The sequence below is a fragment of the Pipistrellus kuhlii genome, unplaced genomic scaffold (assembly GCF_014108245.1).
Source record: "Pipistrellus kuhlii isolate mPipKuh1 unplaced genomic scaffold, mPipKuh1.p scaffold_m20_p_11, whole genome shotgun sequence".
NCBI lineage: Eukaryota > Metazoa > Chordata > Mammalia > Chiroptera > Vespertilionidae > Pipistrellus > Pipistrellus kuhlii.
In genome coordinates, this window is record NW_023425416.1 from 51,344,197 (window position 1) to 51,356,579 (window position 12,383).

The following is a 12,383-nucleotide window of genomic DNA, read 5'->3' on the forward strand; positions in this document are numbered from 1 at the left end:
GCCAGCCCCAGCTCCCGTCGTCACTGCCCAGACCTAACAGCACAGGGCGGGGACTGAGGACACGGGCACTCACAGCCCCAGCCCCAGGGCAGTCTGGGGCTTTGGGTAACCGGGCCGCTTGGCAGCCACATCCCGGGCGTGGGTGCCGGGGAGAGCGCCAGCTGCACAGGGAGCAGCGGGAACAGGATCCCTGGCGCCCGGCGCCCCTCTGATCCTGATGGTGTTAGTGAGAACTGTCCCCACTCTGGCTGTTCTCCCCACCCAGGCTTTCCAGTTTTTTTCAATTTTTATTTTAATCTTTTGTCCTGTAATTTCTGGACATACCGATATAAGTATGAGCTGAGTTGCTGGGGAGGCAATCTTGCAACCCCAGTTTCATCCAGACACACGGTCCATGGGCTCCTCTGGGATGGCAGAGAGAGGGAGGAGGCGGCCCTGGGGTGAGGAGCAACCACAAATGCCTCACTCAGGCCTCCTACCCTGAGTGCCCCAGGGCCTGAGGTGTCCCTGTGACCTGTCAGTCCAGAGAGTCCAGGATGTCCCAGCGCCAGCTCCCACACGAGGGCAAGTCCAGGCTTCCAGGCTGCGCAGAGCTCACGGCTGAATCCGTTTGCGGTACAGGTAGGCATTGCTCACCTGGTTCATGATGACCAAGCTGGTGATGACAGGGCACAGCACAGCCAGGTACCAGGCTCCACCGGTGACTGTCGCCGTGAACCAGAGTGAGCACATGCCCAGCAAGAGGCTGGCGCTGCCCAGAAGGTAGCCCACTAGCCCGGAAGTGGCGTGGTACAGCTTGAGCTTGGACAGGGGCCACCGGGGCAGCAGTTTGGGGTAGAGGAGCCCCACCCCGCCCGAGCACTGCAGCGTGGCCCACAGCACGGCCAGCAGCCCCGCCCGCCCGTGCCAGGTGGCCAGGTGGGCCTTGCCAAGCTGCTCCTTGTGCAGGATGACCAGGCCCAAGCCCAGCAGCGCGCACAGCAGGGCCAGCAGCTGGAGTGCCCAGTGGCAGCGGGCGCGGCCTTTCCGGGAGAGGGAGCGCAGCAGCGAGCTCTCAGGGGAGAACACCAGCAGGGCCTCGGTCATCAGGAAGGAGAACTGGGGAGACCGCGTGGGAAACCGAGTGAGGGCGCTGCCCAGCGGAAGGGAAGAAAGATGGCGGTGACCTAAGCTGCCAGTCAGCCTGGGCAGAGTCCCCGCATTCTCTCCCCGCCGACAGGAAAGGGAGGGGCAGGAATGGAGAACATCTGCCCGCGTCACCAGGAGGTGCCCTCCATAGTCCTCTCAGTGCTGTTCTGGAATGGCTTCTCTTACCCAGCAGACACAAGGTCTGCGCTGTGGCCCCTATAAATGATTCACAGGCCCTGTTTCCCTGACACAGGACTGGATACAGTTTCTTGGCAGAGCTGGCCAAGCAGGTGCAGTGTGTCAGGGAACACGGTGCATCGCTGTGAGTTAAGGAAAAGGGGCAGAAGTAGCCCCAAGTACACTTTCTAAGCTTCCTGTCGAGAGAGGTGCGGCTCATTTTGTGCTTAGCCAAGCCCTGCCCACCTGCCCTGGGTCCTCAGTACTCTGGGGTCTACGTGGCACGGGCAGACTCCCCATTCCAATGCTATCCCTCCCGAAAGTGAGTGACCACAGGAGGCCACCACCACCCCCGTATGCTCCCTCCCACCCTACGAGCTGGCCAGGCCACTACTTACAGCCAGAGACATGAGCACGGGGTGCCAGGAGAACAGACCTGGAACAGAAGGAGGCCGTGTAAGGCGGGGGAGGCAATGGCAGTCCCTCACCCAAGGGAGTGCTGCCAAAATGGGAGCCCCCTCGCTGCCACAAGCTGCCCCATTCCTAGCCTCCTGGTCCCTCCGGATCAGAGGCCGTGCTTTGCCACTCCTCTGGCAGTCCTCCCTCCTGCCCACTGCACTTTGCCAGAGACAGCCAAGTGGAGCACAAGGCAAGGAAAGAGAGCCAGGTACTTGGGGGTCTGGCCAAGCCCCCACACGCATCTACTCCACCCACTTATCCCTCCAGCATCGTATGTCCCTCAGCCACCCGTGCCTCTCCCAGGAGCCGGCCCGAGATTTCCTACTGCCCCTGCTCCCCAGGACAAGGGGCCCTTTCCCCCCGGAAGTTAATTATAAATTACACTTACTGGAGCCAGGCCTGGCGAGCACAGCCACAAAGATGGTGAAGCCCAGGGCCACCAGGTGGGCCGCAGCCCCAGAGGCAGTGCGGAGAGCTCGGTAGATGTGTGACTCCGTCTCCACAGAAAGAGCCATGGTCAACCAGGCCGGCGGCTGGAGCCTGGAAGCACAGGAGCGTAAGCGAGGGCCGCGGTGGTCCACTGCCCTCCCTGGAGCACGTACTGCAGGGCAGGGATCCGCGCTCTCCCAGGAAGTGGAGGCAGGAAGACAGGCACCAGCAATGGTCAAGGACCGGCGGCCTGTCAGCATGTACCTGCATCTGAACTGGCACAGATCCCTGGCCCACCTTCCAGGTAGGATGCGCAAAGCCATGTGATAGACTACAAACCCCAGAGTGCGCCACGCCGTCACCGGCGGGAGCGCCTGCTAATAGGGCACGAAGCACCACGGGAATTGTAGTTCCCAGCTGCGACCAAATGGCAGCCTGAATCCCTTCCCGCGCAGCTTCCTCATGTGCCGCAAGCATGCTGCCCCTCCACGCCAGGAGTTCGCCTGCCTCACCCGCAGCGCCGATCGGACGCGGTGGTGTTCTCCTGAGAAAGCGGAAAACTCTGGATGCTGCCGCGTGAGCCGCCGCCCCGTAGCGGAGCCTCTTCACTTCCGGGTGTGACGACTACCCACCCACCGGCACTTCCTGGACCAACCTCCTCCGTAGCCACGCCTCTGAGCTCCTCTGCGCATGCGCTGTTGAGCAGCTGTCCTGAAGGGTGCGAGTGCGCAGGCGTGCTTGACCCGGCGGCCAAGGCCTCGGAGCTGGTGTTCCCGAGGACTCGGTCCCGTTAGCGCCATGGGCAGCGGCTGCCGCATCGAATGCATATTTTTCAGCGAGTTCCATCCCACGCTGGGACCCAAGATCACCTATCAGGTGCCGTCGGGTTCGCGGGCTTGGTGGGGAGATAGGGAGCTCAGTCCTCTCCGGAGCTCAGTCCCTGTCTGGAAGCGGCGGGTGCCTGTCCCCGCGCTGCCCGCTGCCCGCTACTCCTTCATTCGCCGGGAATTGGGAACCCAGAGGGTGCTCAGACCCAGGTCCCAGGCTCCCGGCGAGAGGGAGCAGACAGACCACATAGGCAGTGATTGTGGGAGATCAGGCCGTGGGGACCAGGAGGGATGCCCCCCACGAGGTGGGGGTGGGTGGTGCATTGGTTTCCCTGGCTGCATGGGGATGTAGGTGAGTGAGGAGAGCGGGCCAGGCAGGGCGAACAGCATGTGCACAAGCCAGGAGGCCAGTGAACACAGCGTGTGCTTGTAAACAAAGAGTAATAGGCCTGGCGGGAGGGAGAGAGGAGAAACGCTGAAGAGGGCTTAGGTCTTGGGGGGTTGCCCGTTTGCTCTGCCTAGTACCAGGTCCACTAGTGAGTTCTTGTCCGCATCCCTCCCCAGGTTCCTGAGGACTTCATCTCCCGGGAGCTGTTTGACACGGTCCAGGTGTACATCATCACCAAGCCGGAGCTGCAGAACAAGCTCATCACCGTGTGAGGCCCTCGCCCGGGCGCCGGGAGGAGGGGACAGGCTTGGGAGTGGGAGGAGCCTGACGCTGGCCCCGCCCGCCCCCCTCTCCAGCACAGCCATGGAGAAGAAACTAATTGGCTGCCCTGTGTGCATCGAGCACAAGAAGTACAGCCGCAATGCCCTGCTCTTCAACCTGGGCTTCGTGTGTGACGCCCAGGCCAAGACCTGCGCCCTTGAGCCCATCGTCAAAAAGCTGGCGGGCTACCTGACCACACTGGAGGTCTGCAGCACGGCGGGCTTGGGTGGACGGGCAGGCGGAGTCGGGGAAGGTATTCACGTGTCTCCGAAGCCCTCCCGACCTAGGACCCGGCCAGGGCAGGCTGCCTGGGGGGTGCCCACCATGCTGTCCGTGCTCCATCCAGCTGGAGAGCAGCTTCGTGTCGTCGGAGGAGAGCAAGCAGAAGCTGGTGCCCATCATGACGATCTTGCTGGAGGAGCTCAACGCCTCAGGCCGGTGTACTCTGCCCATCGGTATGCCCGCCTCTGCAAGGACAGCGAGGGGGAGGAGGGATTGGAAGGTGATGGGAGGGCGAGCCCAGCCAAGGACAAGGCTCATGAGTGAATTTGTGGCCAGGAAATAGCCAGGAGCTGAGCTGCTGATGTGCAGGGTCCAGGGCATGGCAGGGCGGGCTGGGGCTGGGGAGGCCAGCAGCGTGCTCCAGCTGTCCCGTGGGCGGGCTCCTTCCCCTCTCTGGACCTCGGTCTCCGGCTTTATAAAAGGGGAAGATTCTGCCCTGCGGGTGCTGGACCTGCCAGCACCACAGCCGGCTTCTGTGCTGCACCTGTGACTGAGGCCAGGGCGCAGAGGAAGGGGCTATTCCTACGCTCAGCGCCCCGAGCAGTGGGCACTGGGAATGGTTTGTAGCCTGACATGCTGGCAGGAAAAAAAATTTTTAAAAGGGGGGGAGGGGGAGGAGCCTGGCCCCACCGGAGCCCCTGCCTGCCTGAGGGCTGCTGGACGGACTGAGGGTCACGGAGGGCCCCTCAGCAGAGGGCGCTGAGAATAAGGGTGGGACCCCCTGCAGATGAGTCCAACACCATCCACCTGAAGGTGATTGAGCAGCGGCCGGACCCTCCCGTCGTCCAGGAGTACGACGTGCCCGTCTTCACCGAGGACAAGGAGGACTTCTGCAACTCCCAGTGGGACCTCACCACGCAGCAGGTGCGCCGGCCTCCCAGGGGTCCTCAGCCCAGTGGCCTCATCCTTGGCCTCACCCTCCCCCTGCTGACTGCCCGCCCCGCCCAGATCCTGCCCTACATCGATGGCTTCCGCCACGTCCAGAAGATCTCAGCCGAGGCAGACGTGGAGCTCAACCTGGTGCGCATTGCCGTCCAGAACCTGCTGTGAGTGGGGGTCACACAGGTCACACCGAGAGCACTGCCCGCTGGGCCTGGGGCTGGACCTGGACCTGGGGCTGGGGCTGGGGCGTGGCCCTCATAGCTGAGCACAGCTCTTCTCCCAGGTACTACGGCGTGGTGACCCTGGCGTCCATCCTCCAGGTAGGGGAGTCTGGGTCTGGTTGTGCGGAGAGGGGATCGTGTGGCTGGGCCACACAGGGTGTGTCAGACTTCCAAGCCCCTCGCTCAGGCTCCCATGCCTCCTGCCACCTCCCCTCCAGTACTCCAACGTGTACTGCCCCACGCCCAAGGTGCAGGACCTGGTGGATGACAAGTCCCTGCAAGAGGAGTGTCTGTCCTATGTGACCAAGCAAGGTAATTGTTGTGGGGTCGAAATCTGGGTTCAAAATAAGACCAGCGGAGGCTGATGATTAATTTAAAAAAGCAGACAAGGGTTTATTGAAAAATTGGCCAGGACGGCCACGGGAGCACCACACGCAGGTGGGCCCCACACTGTCTGCACCGATCCAGGTGTAGGTAATCCCTTTTAAAAAGGCTGGGAACATTGGAATGTGGCCCTATCTTTCCCATAATACAAAAGCAGAACTCAGAGGTTCATCTCTGAAGGTTATCTATAGTTTCTACCCCTGAAGCTACTGAGTCAGTGGGAGTCCATCTCCAGTAACTACCCTATTGTTTAAGCAAGTAATGGAAGGTCAAAGTCAGATAGCAAGGTTAAAATTCAAACAGCAGTTTTTACCCAAGTATGATTGCTACCTTATTTCATTAATGGTGGGCTCTGGGGAGGCCATCTGGGGGGGAGGGGGATGGGGCCCCTGGAGAACTGAGCCTGCGCCCCACAGGGCACAAGAGGGCCAGCCTCCGGGACGTGTTCCAGCTGTACTCCAGCCTTAGCCCGGGCACGACCGTGCGGGACCTCATCGGCCGCCACCCCCAGCAGCTCCAGCGCGTGGATGAGCGGTCAGAAGGGGATCCTTGGGGGTGGGGGGTCGGCCTGAAGGCAGACACCCCTCTCTGTCTCTTGGGAGCCCTGGGTTAGAGAGGAAGCAAGAGACTCCCAGTGAGCAGAGTCATGAGGCACTGCTGGTCCAGGCAGGCTTCCTGGAGGCGAGGGCTTCACCGAGACAGCGTGAGCTGGGAAGTGCAGGAAAAGGCTGGCCTGGTGGGGGAGGGCCCGGCCAGGCATCACCCCTCTCCCTTGACCCGCACCCCAGGAGGCTGGTCCAGTTCGGGCTGATGAAGAACCTCATCCGGAGGCTGCAGAAGTACCCCGTGCGGGTGTCCCGGGAGGAGCGCAGCCACCCCGCCCGCCTCTACACCGGCTGCCACAGCTACGACGAGATCTGCTGCAAGACAGGTGGAGGCGGGCAGGGTGTAGGGGGTGGGGGGTGGGGGGATCAGGCAGAAAGCCAAGCCCACAGGCTGACCTCCCCACCGCCACCCAGGCATGAGCTACCAGGAGCTGGATGAACGGCTGGAAAATGACCCCAACATCATCATCTGCTGGAAGTGAGGCTGGAGGGGGCCGGACACAGCGGCAGCGACTCTCTCGCCAAGCCCTGCCTGGTGCCTGCAGGCTAGACCCACAGCCTCGTCTCTCCTGCCTCAATGTTGACCCTCAATGTCTGTAAATAAAATCCATTTCACCCTACCTCCACTGGATACCACCCCTGAGCCGGCCCCCAGGGGACCCAGTGAGAGAGCCATGGTCCTGGCGCCTGGAGCGCCACCTGGTGGGCAGAGCCGACAATGGCCAAGTAAACGTGTCCCCTATTTAAAAACTAAAACAAGCAGGAAGTTGTGATAAAGAGAGTGAGTTGGGCGGGGCTGGCGGGGCCCAGTGGACGGAGCATCAGCCTGTGGACTGAAGGGTCCCGGGTTCCATTCGGGGCAAGGGCACATGCCCATTTCAGGCTCCATCCCCCGTGCAGGAGGCAGCGATCCATGCTTCTCTCATTATTGATGTTTCTGTCTCTTCCTTCCTCTCTGAAGTCAATTTAAAAAAGAAAAGAAAAAAAAAAGAGTTGGGATGAGCGGGGGCTGCTCTGGATTGTTTGGGCCAGGAAGCCCCGATGGCTAACGGCCCTCGAGCAGGAAGAGTGTCCAGGCAGCGGGCCAGCTGCAGAAACCCTGAGGCCAGGACCACCTGGGGTGCATGGGGAGCCCACGGAGCCGGCACCTGGGAGGCAGGGGCCCGAGAAACTGAGTCCCGGGAAGGGAGAGGGCAGAGCCTGCTGCTGCGGACACAGCATCTCGAGGGCCAGCGCGGCCGTGGAGCGCCCTCCAGTGGCGGCCGTGTGCACCTCGCAGAGCCCGGCGGACAGGCGCAGCGGGGGCCCCGCGGGGCGCTGGCAGCCTGGGGGAGGTTAAGGGTTGAACCCCGGGGTGGGGGGGTAAGGGGTGGGCCCCGCACAGAAGGTCAGGGGTCCAGCCCAGAGGAGGGGCCGGGGCGAGCTGGGGGGCGGCTGCGCGAGCCCGGACGGGGCGGCCCACCCGGCATCGGGGCGCGGAGGGCCCGGGCACAGGGCCTGGCGCTCGGAGGCCCGCGCTCCGCCGCCGGCCGCGGGGAGAAGCCCCGGGAGCCGCCTAGGGTTCTGCCCGCCCCCCTCCCCCCCTGCAGGGGCGGCGGACCGGGGTGGGGACCTGGCCCGCCCCGGAGGCGGGGCCCAGGCCACACTGCGCAGACTCAGACTCAGCTAGCCGTTTCCATGGCGACGAGGCCCGCGCACCCCAACTGCTCCACAACCGTCCGGTCCCAGACTTCGGCCCCAACCGTGCTCCGCGCCGGTGCTGCCCGGGGTCCGCGGAGCCCCGTCTGGTGTGGCCCCGACATGGGCGACCTGGAGCTGCTGCTGCCGGGGGAGGCCGACGTGCTGGTGCGGGGGCTCCGCAGCTTCCCGCTGATGGAGATGGGCTCCGCAGGGTGAGGCCGCCCCGCAGCGGAGTCTGGGCTCGGAGCCCCTGCGTGGAGGGCGTTCCCACAGGGGAGGGAGCGGGTGCCAGGGTGGAGGGGCGCCCGGGGGTACAGGTCCTGAGCCCTCTCTGGCCCCTCAGGGTCAGGGGAGCTTCGGTGGGCTCAGCCCCCACCCCACTCCCACTGCACACATGTGCACCAGACACACCACACACACATGTGCACCCAGACACACCACACACACATGTGCACCAGACACACCACACACACATGTGCACCAGACACACCACACACACATGTGCACCAGACACACCACACACATGTGCACCAGACACACCACACACACAGACACCCTCTGGCAGGTGGAACCAGCAGCATGAAAACCTGGAAAAGCTGAACATGCAGGCCATCCTGGATGCCACGGCCAGCCAGGGCGAGCCCATCCAGCAGCTGCTGGTCACCCACGGGAAGGTATGCTGGGGGCAGGCCGGGCCTCTGCCTCCCCGGCCCCACCCACCACTCTGCCCCTCAGGAGCCCGCTGGCGTCTGTTCCTCCCTCCGCTGGTACCCCTGCCCTCCCCAGAGGAGGAGGGGGAGGAGGAGGGCATCTCTCATCTGACTGGCACCCCTGCTGGGCACGGCCCTGGCAGGCGGGGCGGGTGCAGCGTGGTTGACTAGGGACAGAGCCATGGGGCCTAGGACAGCCTGGCCTGCAGGGGGAGGCCCATGCTCTAAGGTTCCTGAGCAGGTTCCAGACCGGAGGGCGTCCCTGCCCACGAGGGGGCGGACTTTGGCGTGGAAGGAGGCAGCCTGCCCGCTTGGGAGAGGATTGGCGTGGCGGGGACAGGAACCAGGAGCATGGCTCCATAGATGACCGGAGGTGTCACTGACAAAGGGTTCCTTCATGCTGAGACTGGTGTGGCTCAGTGGATAGAACGTCAGCCTGCGGTCTGAAAGTTCCCGGGTTTGATTCCGGTCAAAGGCATGTACCTTGGTTACGGGCACATCCCCGGTGGGGGGGGTGCAGGAGGCAGCTGATCGATTTTTCTCTCTCATTGATGTTTCTGGCTCTCTATCCCTCTCTCTTCCTCTCTGTAAAATATCAATAAAATATATTTAAAAAAAGGGGAGGGGTGTTCCTTCGCAAGGAAAGGTAGTGCCCCTAGTGCGAGGGGGTAGGAACGGGCACTCCGAAGGCCCTGGCTGAGGGTGAGGCCGAGGCGCACCAGGGGACATGCCCAGGGGGCGAGGGGAGGGCATGAGCAGGAGGGGCGGCCTGGGAGACCCCTGGATGTGGAGGGAACAGAAGTACCTGTACAGGGAACAAGGCAAGGACCCGCCCAGGAAGCGGGGATGTCGCCACAGAGGTCAGGGCAGCTGGAGGTGAAGGTCACGGTGCAGGAGAGGGGTCAGGAAGGTCCTCGTGGGGCGCAGGAGGGTCTGGGGGAGTCTGAGGAGAGCTGGGTAGGCTGAGCCAGGGGTGGGAGGGTTGCTAGGCCACGGTAGGCCCACCCCGTCCCTGTCCGTGCCCCTCCCCCCAAGGTCCCCACGCTGGTGCGGGAGCTGATCGCCGTGGAGATGTGGAAGCAGAAGGTGTTCCCTGTGCTGTGCAAACTGGAGGACTTCAAGCCCCAGAACACCTTCCCCATCTACATGGTGGTGAGCTGGCCCCCCCCCCCCCCCGCCTCCCTCTCCCCGTCAGCGGGCAGCCCCTCCCCTTGGCCAGCAGCCCGCACCCGTCCTGTTTATCTGCAGCTGCACCACGAGGCTTCCATCATCAACCTCCTGGAGACCGTGTTCTTCCACAAGGTGAGGCCCGGCCCGCCCACTGGCTCCTGCCCTGCCAGGCGGGGGGGGGGGGGGGGGGGGGGGGCGGCTGTGTGTGGGAGGAGCCATCAGAGAGAACGCCCCCCCCCCGCCCCCAGGAGGTGTGTGAGTCCGCCAAGGACACCATCATGGACCTGGTGGACTACTGCCACCGCAAGCTGACCCTGCTGGCGGGCCGGAGCGGCCGCGGGGAGCCCCCGGAGGAGGAGGAGGCGGAGGACGTCCCTCCCATGAAGGTGGGCTGAGGCTCCTGGGCTGGAGGGGCTGCACCGCGGCTCCCCAGGCCTAAGCGCCCGCGCTCCCCAGGAGCTGCAGACGCAGGCGGAGCTGATGGAGTTTGAGATCGCGCTGAAGGCGCTCTCCGTGCTCCGCTACATCACGGACTGCGTGGACAGGTGGGCGGCCCGGCGGCCTGGGCCCCAGTGGAGGGCGGGAGCCTGGGCCTGTCCCCTCCATTCATCTCCCCCCACCTCCACCCAGCCTGTCCCTGAGCACCCTGAGCCGCATGCTGAGCACCCACAACCTGCCCTGCCTCCTGGTGGAGCTGCTGGAGCACAGTCCCTGGACCCGGAGGGACGGAGGTACGGTCCTCCTCCACCTGCCGGAGGCCCAGGATTGAGGGGTGGCAGCATGCACACAGGTGGGCGAACTGTGCCCCCGCCCCCCAGAGGGCGACGGGACGGCTGAGCCGGAAGTGGGCCTCGACCCAGGCTCCGCAGCAGGCAGGGCTCACGTGTCCACCACTGAGGGCCCAGTCCAGCAGGAGCGGTCAGCCCCCCAGCCCCTGCAGCTGCTCCTTCAGAGCACGCACTGCAGCACCCAGCACGCTGCTCCTCTCGCAGGCAAGCTGCAGCAGTTTGAGGGGGGCCGTTGGCAGACGGTGGCCCCCTCCGAGCAGCAGAAGATGAGCAAGTTGGATGGGCAGGTGTGGATCGCCCTGTACAACCTGCTGCTGAGCCCCGAGGCCCGGGCCCGCTACTGCCTCACGAGGTTCGCCAAAGGACAGCTGCTCAAGGTGGGGAGCCTCCCAGCCCCCCACAACCCCAGCCCCAGCTCCCAGCCTAAACCTCCCAGCCCCCCACAGCCCCAGCCCCCAGCCTAACCCTCCCAGCCCCCCACCGCCCCAGCCCCCAGCCTAACCCTCCCAGCCTCCCCCCACAGCCCCAGCCCCCAGCCTAACCCTCCCAGCCCTCCCCCACAGCCCCAGCACCCAGCCTAGCCCTCCCAGCCCCCCACCCACAGCCCCAGCCCCCAGCCTAACCCTCCCAGCCTCCCCCCACAGCCCCAGCACCCAGCCTAGCCCTCCCAGCCCCCCACCCACAGCCCCAGCCCCCAGCCTAACCCTCCCAGCCTCCCCCCACAGCCCCAGCCCCCAGCCTAACCCTCCCAGCCCTCCCCCCCAGCCCCAGCACCCAGCCTGCCCCACCCCTGCTGTCGGGCTTTGCCCACCCACCTCAGCCCCAGTCCTGCTCCCAGACCTGGGGCCTTGGGTGACAGCAGTTAGTGGGACGAGGCCCAAAGGCACCCTCGCTCAGCCCCGTCCCTCCCCTCCCCCCGCAGCTTCGGGCCTTCCTCACAGACATTCTGATCGACCAGCTGCCCCACCTGGCGGACCTGCAGGGGTTCCTGGCCCGCCTGGCCCTGGTGGAACCTCAGCCGCCTAAGAAGGACCTGGTGTTTGAGCAGGTAGGCGCGGGGGGCTGGTGCTCAGGAGCACCGCCCGCTTCGCCTGCCCCTCCCGGCCACCCTCCGCTCCTCCCCCCAGATCCCCGAAATCTGGGAGCGGCTGGAGCGGGAGAACAAGGGCAAGTGGAAGGCCATGGCCAAGCACCAGCTGGAGCACATGTTCAGCCCCTCGGAGCACGACCTCCGGCTGCAGGCGCAGAGGTGAGGCTGTGGCAGGCAGGTGGGAGGGGCGCTCCTGGGGCCTCCCCCCCAGGCCAGCCAGGCCTCCTGCCCCTTTCCCAGGTGGGCTGAGACCTACAGGCTGGACGTGCTGGAGGCCGTGGCTCCGGAGCGGCCGCGCTGTGCCTACTGCGGCGCCGAGGCCTCCAAACGCTGCTCGCGATGCCAGAACGAGTGGTACTGCTGCAGGTGAGGGCGTCCTGGGACCGGCCCTGAGCCCACGCCCCGGCCCGCACTCTGCCTCCTCACGGCCCCTTGCCCGCAGGGAGTGCCAGGTCCAGCACTGGGAGACGCACCGGAAGGCTTGTGTCCAGGTGACCCCGGGTGGCAGAGTGAAGTGACCGCAGCTGCTGAGCGCCCCCCCCTCCCCGTGCCATGCCCCCGCCGGAGGGGCGCCCGAGCCCCGGACTGCAGCCTGGGCTCTGCAAGCGCCGGCCTCGGGGTGGGAGCAGGCAGCCCGCTGGCCCGGCCCGCAGCCCAGCGCTCCCCCGCTTCCTGCCGCACCCAGGGGCAGGCTCCGGGCGCTGGGGCAGGCGGCGAGGGCGAGGGCCGGATGTGGGGACCCTCTTCCTCTCGCTCAGTAAAGCTGCTCCCCAGAAACCCGCGTCTCCGTGTGGCTTTTGCACTCCGCGTCGTGGGGGCGGGGAGCTGCTCTGGGGCGAAGG

At 65.1% G+C, this 12,383-nt stretch overlaps 3 protein-coding genes and 1 non-coding gene across 6 annotated transcripts; 3 read left to right on the forward strand and 1 right to left on the reverse strand.

Annotated features, from left to right (window-relative positions):
* Positions 1-248: 248 nt before the first annotated feature.
* LOC118715650 (transmembrane reductase CYB561D2) lies at positions 249-2,761 on the reverse strand. 2 transcript variants are annotated; one of them, XM_045579555.1, is made up of 4 exons: positions 2,629-2,761; positions 2,153-2,304; positions 1,704-1,741; positions 249-1,098 (listed from the first exon to the last, which is right to left on the reverse strand). In XM_045579555.1, the coding sequence occupies exons 1-4, from the start codon at positions 2,655-2,657 to the stop codon at positions 595-597; spliced, it is 723 nt and encodes a 240-aa protein (XP_045435511.1). In that variant the 5' UTR covers positions 2,658-2,761; the 3' UTR covers positions 249-594. The 2 variants fall into 2 exon arrangements, with proteins under 2 accessions (XP_045435511.1, XP_036288132.1); XM_036432239.2 differs by lacking the exon at positions 2,629-2,761 and adding an exon at positions 2,458-2,613.
* Positions 2,762-2,937: 176 nt separating this feature from the next.
* Positions 2,938-6,722, forward strand: NPRL2 (NPR2 like, GATOR1 complex subunit). 2 transcript variants are annotated; one of them, XM_045579554.1, is made up of 11 exons: positions 2,938-3,069; positions 3,585-3,676; positions 3,765-3,933; positions 4,028-4,184; positions 4,739-4,875; positions 4,960-5,057; positions 5,177-5,213; positions 5,333-5,426; positions 5,915-6,032; positions 6,287-6,429; positions 6,518-6,722. In XM_045579554.1, exons 1-11 carry the CDS (start codon positions 2,992-2,994, stop codon positions 6,583-6,585), a joined length of 1,191 nt encoding a protein of 396 aa, XP_045435510.1. In that variant the 5' UTR covers positions 2,938-2,991; the 3' UTR covers positions 6,586-6,722. The 2 variants fall into 2 exon arrangements, with proteins under 2 accessions (XP_045435510.1, XP_036288119.1); XM_036432226.2 differs by having other exon boundaries at positions 4,076-4,184.
* On the forward strand, positions 4,451-4,588 carry LOC118715862. The gene has a single exon (XR_004987001.1). It is a non-coding gene; the product is annotated as a small nucleolar RNA SNORA43 (small nucleolar RNA).
* A 1,010-nt stretch (positions 6,723-7,732) lies between the features above and the next one.
* ZMYND10 (zinc finger MYND-type containing 10) lies at positions 7,733-12,208 on the forward strand. The gene is made up of 12 exons (XM_036432214.2): positions 7,733-7,995; positions 8,349-8,457; positions 9,529-9,645; positions 9,742-9,795; positions 9,912-10,049; positions 10,120-10,208; positions 10,294-10,394; positions 10,656-10,828; positions 11,374-11,499; positions 11,579-11,700; positions 11,782-11,907; positions 11,984-12,208. The coding sequence occupies exons 1-12, from the start codon at positions 7,781-7,783 to the stop codon at positions 12,057-12,059; spliced, it is 1,446 nt and encodes a 481-aa protein (XP_036288107.2). The 5' UTR covers positions 7,733-7,780; the 3' UTR covers positions 12,060-12,208.
* Positions 12,209-12,383: the final 175 nt, after the last annotated feature.

What these genes read in the sequence shown, in the direction of transcription:
- LOC118715650 (XM_036432239.2), bottom strand. Translation starts at nt 2,516, where the DNA reads ATGGCTTTGCGCATCCTACCTGGAAGGTGGGCCAGGGATCTGTGCCAG. An exon ending in CTGTGCCAGTTCAGATGCAG is followed by an intron (nt 2,305 to 2,457) that starts GTACATGCTGAC and finishes CTGTGCTTCCAG; the next exon opens with GCTCCAGCCGCCGGCCTGGT. An exon ending in CCGTGCTCATGTCTCTGGCT is followed by an intron (nt 1,099 to 1,703) that starts GTAAGTAGTGGC and finishes CGGTCTCCCCAG; the next exon opens with TTCTCCTTCCTGATGACCGA.
- NPRL2 (XM_045579554.1), top strand. Translation starts at nt 2,992, where the DNA reads ATGGGCAGCGGCTGCCGCATCGAATGCATATTTTTCAGCGAGTTCCAT. An exon ending in CCCTGGCGTCCATCCTCCAG is followed by an intron (nt 5,214 to 5,332) that starts GTAGGGGAGTCT and finishes CCTCCCCTCCAG; the next exon opens with TACTCCAACGTGTACTGCCC. An exon ending in CGAGATCTGCTGCAAGACAG is followed by an intron (nt 6,430 to 6,517) that starts GTGGAGGCGGGC and finishes ACCGCCACCCAG; the next exon opens with GCATGAGCTACCAGGAGCTG.
- ZMYND10 (XM_036432214.2), top strand. Translation starts at nt 7,781, where the DNA reads ATGGCGACGAGGCCCGCGCACCCCAACTGCTCCACAACCGTCCGGTCC. An exon ending in ATCACGGACTGCGTGGACAG is followed by an intron (nt 10,209 to 10,293) that starts GTGGGCGGCCCG and finishes ACCTCCACCCAG; the next exon opens with CCTGTCCCTGAGCACCCTGA. An exon ending in CTGGACCCGGAGGGACGGAG is followed by an intron (nt 10,395 to 10,655) that starts GTACGGTCCTCC and finishes CTCCTCTCGCAG; the next exon opens with GCAAGCTGCAGCAGTTTGAG.